Source organism: Anastrepha ludens, chromosome 2 (assembly GCF_028408465.1).
Source record: "Anastrepha ludens isolate Willacy chromosome 2, idAnaLude1.1, whole genome shotgun sequence".
Taxonomy (NCBI): domain Eukaryota; kingdom Metazoa; phylum Arthropoda; class Insecta; order Diptera; family Tephritidae; genus Anastrepha; species Anastrepha ludens.
This window is the reverse complement of record NC_071498.1, coordinates 134,412,961-134,418,221: the sequence shown is the minus strand read 5'-3', so window position 1 is coordinate 134,418,221 and position 5,261 is coordinate 134,412,961. Positions and strand designations below refer to the sequence as shown.

The 5,261-nt window shown below is 36.6% G+C and overlaps 1 protein-coding gene across 2 annotated transcripts; it reads left to right on the top strand.

Moving 5' to 3' along the window:
- Nucleotides 1–1,614: 1,614 nt before the first annotated feature.
- Nucleotides 1,615–4,112, top strand: LOC128855381 (scaffold protein salvador). 2 transcript variants are annotated; one of them, XM_054090242.1, is made up of 3 exons: nt 1,615–1,704; nt 1,869–3,556; nt 3,667–4,112. In XM_054090242.1, exons 2-3 carry the CDS (start codon nt 1,896–1,898, stop codon nt 3,749–3,751), a joined length of 1,746 nt encoding a protein of 581 aa, XP_053946217.1. In that variant the 5' UTR covers nt 1,615–1,704; nt 1,869–1,895; the 3' UTR covers nt 3,752–4,112. The 2 variants fall into 2 exon arrangements, with proteins under 2 accessions (XP_053946217.1, XP_053946216.1); XM_054090241.1 differs by having other exon boundaries at nt 1,796–3,556.
- Nucleotides 4,113–5,261: the final 1,149 nt, after the last annotated feature.

The window sequence follows — 5,261 nt, the reverse complement described above, 5'->3', positions numbered from 1 at the left end:
TAAAACTTCCAAGCACAACTTTGTAGTTATGGAAAACAAGGGAAATTGTGATTGTAAAGCAAATTGCAGGATGCCTTTACACTGGTAGCAGTTATTTTGACTGGAGCTGGTATAAGCAGTCATGATGCAAGATTATTTTGTATACATTTAATAAAATAAAAGTTCTATTCATTAGACTATTTCTTGAGTTATCATTGCAAAAGTCTGACATTGTTGCCAGAAAAAAATTAACATGAATTAAGAATTTTAAAATAAAACTGCAAAACCAGTAATTTTGACTGGTATGGTAGTTCTAGTGATAGTAAAGTTGTTGCAACGGACGGAAATTAAACTTTAAAAATTAAATGCAATATGCGCGCCAATTTGATAGAATTTGATAAAGTGGCGGGAAGCGGTATTTATATGGGCGGTAAGCGGTATTTATATGGGGCGATTCTCTAAAGAATCCAACATCGCTTTCAACAAAATCTCTAGAAAGCGACAAAATTGTTTGCCCCAAAATAGCAGACGATTTATTGTACATAAACATATTCATATTTGTTTATTGAAGCCCATTTTGAAGCCCGCAATAATTCACACTGACGAACTTATTTCCTGACCCGTACTCAGTTTTCCTCTTCTCAGGCAACTTTTCAGGCGTTGCTAAATCGACTCATTTCCCAAATTTGCAAATCATATTTCTTAATAATATAGTTACTGAAGTATCCAATTTTTGTAATTATATGAATGTACATACATACATACCTACTCGTACATATGTATATGCATCTCCTAAAAAGTAATGTTCTCATTACTACAATATGTGTATGTAATTCAAAAGCAAAATTTTAAAAAATATTCACATGATTCTTATTTTAGAAAATATAAAAAATAAATAAAAATAAACTTATTTATAGTTCATCTCATCGTTTGTACTTTATCTGCCATTATCTGTTGTCACAAAAATTCGAAACTCAAATACAACCAGAAACTGCTTTACCATCTATATATTTACGTGGCAGCACTGATGTCTTTCTAAAATGTCATTGCGCAACCAAAGATGTGATTGCTGCTTGAATCATCGAAAGCCAGATATGGTTTTTTGATATGTGAGAAACTTGATAATTTAATTGAAGAAAGTTATGAAACATTTTTATATGTGCATACATATCTATAAAGAGGAAGCCAAAATACTTTGAAAGGAACTAACAGATCATGAGGAAATAATAAATCTACCAATTTAAATACATTTCGTAAAAAAAATTGTATTTCTCCCAAAAAAAAACAATGTTCTTGATTGTTGTTGTTGATGCAAGATAGAATATTATAGGTTAATACGATCAGATACAATTAGTCCTTTATGCATTTAACAATACAATTGAAAATAACTCATTATTGCCTTCGCACAAATTTCACAGGTTTCTATAATTAAATATTTTTTTTATTTAATTGTAAAAGTTTCATGCTTACTGTAATGCATTTTAAACATTATCTCTTTTGTGAAAAGTTGTTCTATAGTAGTTTTCGGGTTAAAACGAAATTCGATCTCAACAACGATAACAATCTCTTCCATGTCAATCGATAACTCAACCGATATCTTTTTTGCAATGTGCATAGTTGCACATCGCCGCCTAATCTAATTTGACATTTCGTACATGTAAATTTGCTTTGATTGTTTATTACTGCACATCTGTAAATGTCTTTTCTTTATTTGCTGTGTTATTAGTGAGTAAACAGAGGAGTAAAACTATATTGCTAATTTAAATTAAACTTGAAAATCGCATAGAAATTAACACACCACAACTTAATACTTCAGGGGCTTAATTTTCTTTTTGCATGGCGAAAAATGAAATTCTCATTTTCAATATGATTATTTCGGTTTCCGCTAGCTATTTATGGACGGCGTTTCAGATTGAATGAACTACTTAATTTTGCTGTGCAATCGTAAACCGACGATGTTGTCGCGACGCAGCAAAGAAAAGGCGACCGCTCATAAGGAAGGCGTGGTTGGTAAGTATGTGAAAAAAGAAACGCCGCCCGAAATACCGGTGATAAATGTGTGGACATTTGATGAGCAACGAGCCAAACACAATAAGAAATCACTGCAGCGTTGTGCCAGCACTTCACCCAGTTGTGAGTTTACAGGCCGAAGTTCTGGTAATTCTAGTCGGAATACGTACTCATGTGGCAATGACTCACAATTCAATTCGCAACCGGATTATTACCACGCAAGGCGAGCCCAATCTCAATTACCCCCTACAACGACTATGCGGTCGGTAACGCATGCCCATCCACAACGTTACGGTGTAACCGGCTTTTACGCACCCCCCACAGCCGCAACACCACAACATCCACAATTTTATTCCACCAATAACTTGGATGTAAGCAGCCATGGGCATGAACATGCTGGGGCGAGCAACATTAGCAATAGCAGCAACAGCAACTATGTTAATATTGAGCAAATTGACCGAATGCGTCGCCAGCAATCATCACCTCTTTTACCACCAAATAATGCAGCGTACGAGCACTTTCATCGTAGGCACTCTGCCAACCAGAAACACAGCAATTCCTATGATGGACGCATTCGTGGATTTGCCAATGTCGAAGCAAATGCGTCATCAATGGCTGATGGTATGGATTCCTATGGCAATATGCTTCAGGTGCCACGCGGCACTACGCCAACACCACCACAACATTATCCGAATAATGGCAGCTATGGCGCCGGCACAGATTCCTACCCCATTTACGAAAATCCTTTTAGGGTATCGTCTAATGCCTCGGGGAGTGTAATTAACAATAATCACACAACAATAAATAATTTTGATAGCCGCTCCACTCTATCCAATGCAGAAGTGCGCTCTGAGTCACCAATTTATAGTAATACAACTTTGGCCGTCTCCAACAATAACATCCATTCTTCTTACGATCTGTCTGCGGGTACTGCAGGTGCCACTTCTGTTCAGTCCTTGTACCATGCACCGTCAAGGCAGCTACACTCTCAGTCGGTCGGTAATACAAATAGTACACCGAATGTTTTACAAAAAGTGCCATCACAGCAGTCTTTGGAGGAAGAGCTACCACTGCCACCGGGCTGGGCGATGCAATACACACTTCATGGGCGAAAGTATTATATTGACCACCACACACACACAACACATTGGTCGCACCCTTTAGAGAGGGAGGGCCTACCGGTCGGTTGGCGACGTGTTGTTTCAAAGGTTCACGGTACCTATTATGAGAATCAATATACAGGGCAATGCCAACGGCAACATCCCTGTCTAACCTCATACTATGTATATACTACATCTGCCGAGCCACCCAAGGCCATATGCCCTGAAATGCCAGTTCCTTATACACCGCCAGTGCATACACACAACGCACTAGTGCCAGCTAATCCATATTTGTTGGAGGAGATACCCAAGTGGCTGGTTGTATATTCGAATGCCGACTCTTCTAAGGACCATATGTTGCAATTTAACATGTTTAGTTTGCAAGAACTGGAATGCTTCGATGGTATGTTGGTGCGTCTGTTTAAGCAGGAGCTTGGCACAATTGTGGGCTTTTACGAACGTTACAGGTGGGTCTGAAGCGATTTGTGATAAGTTGCACGAATTTATTTTTCATTGTTTGTTATTACTTAAAATTTTTAATTTATTTAAATTCATTGTGTTTATTTTTGTTTATCAGACGTGCTTTAATTTTGGAAAAGAACCGACGCGCCGAGCAGGAGCGCTATTTGCAGGAATTACACACACAAGCCACGCACCAATAACACTCGGCATTAGCAGTTAATAAATTCTGTGGGAAAAATGTGCGTGCTGTGTTATTATATATTTTTTCTCCCTACTCAATACTTGATGCATACGAATATAAGATAATCTTATATTATTTTGTATGATTCGACTGTCTTGTTCTGCAGAACTGTGAACTGTGAACTGTTTTCGTACTATCAAATATTTGATGACTATGTAAAAGCTGTATGTTACTGATTTCAACTGATATATTATTTATAGTTATTTAAGATTTATCCAACTATTTTGTGATTTGTTTTACGACTATAATTTTATTTTATTTTAAGTATGAATATTTAAATTTTTTTCATTTCAACTTGTATAACTTTTGCAAAAAAAAAAATATATATAATTATATTCACACAACGTATTGGCTACTAAAATCTAAGAATACTATTTGAAGAAGGACGACGGCCGATGGTTTGATTGCGCTAAACAGAGCTTTGTGAACTGCTACAAAAATAAGATCTATTTGAAGAAGGCCTAACAGTTTAAGTATAAAATTTAAATGTTTTTTCATTGATGTCGCTATGAGATGGCAGACATTGGTAGGCTTGAAAAATTGGGGAACAACAGATGACACCGGTTGGCACGAGGAAGAAACGAATGGCGCGTTTTTTTTAAGGGGCTAGGGGTAGTTAGAGGCCCGAGCGTTTATTACCCTCACAAACGCAGCAACGGCACAAATTACCGCAAGGCAATACCAATAAATACGACGCCGGAATGGATAGCACTTTATAGTACGTACAAGCACTAGCCAGGAAACGGAAATAAGCGCCAACAAAATTGGGACTAAAAAACGCCCCAAACAGTAGGCACCAAGGAATTATAACGCCAAAAAGTAGGCACCAAAAATATATTTCCTATATATGAAATTAGAAACCACAAGGAAAAACTCAGGAAAAATAGCCTAAAGTGTATCTGAGATACATATATGTATATAAGGTATAGCTCTCTCTCTCCTTTTCCTCTACGTTATATCTTTTTTTTCTCTCGCGGAACGAAAATTGCCAAAACGTTTCATAGCCTTGAAATTTTGCTCTCCATTCTCACTCGTCCATCGACGCCTAAAAAGTTTCACTTCAAAAATTAATAATTGTAAAAGTTATCGCTGTTTGTATGGAGCCCGTTTCTACAGAAGTCCCTTGCGGTGATCATCACAAGTTCTTGCACAAGAGAAATTAGTTTTATTAATAGATCACCTTGTGCCTGATCAAAGCATTTTTTTTTAATTAACAATATGGCGGCCTCAGGAAATATTTTTCAGATTTTCGAGAAAAGAACCCACAATTAATTGTTTGAAAAAAATCGAAATTTTTGAAAAAAAATTCTTCGATCAGGCACGAGTTTTTTATGTTTTTCAAAAGCAGTATAAATTTTATTATAATCTATCAAGCAGATTTTAAGTTGCAATGATCACCAGTTCAAAAAATATAGTTTTGAGAAAAACGCATTTAAAATTTTGCTTTCGATTTATCGAGCGCTCGAGCG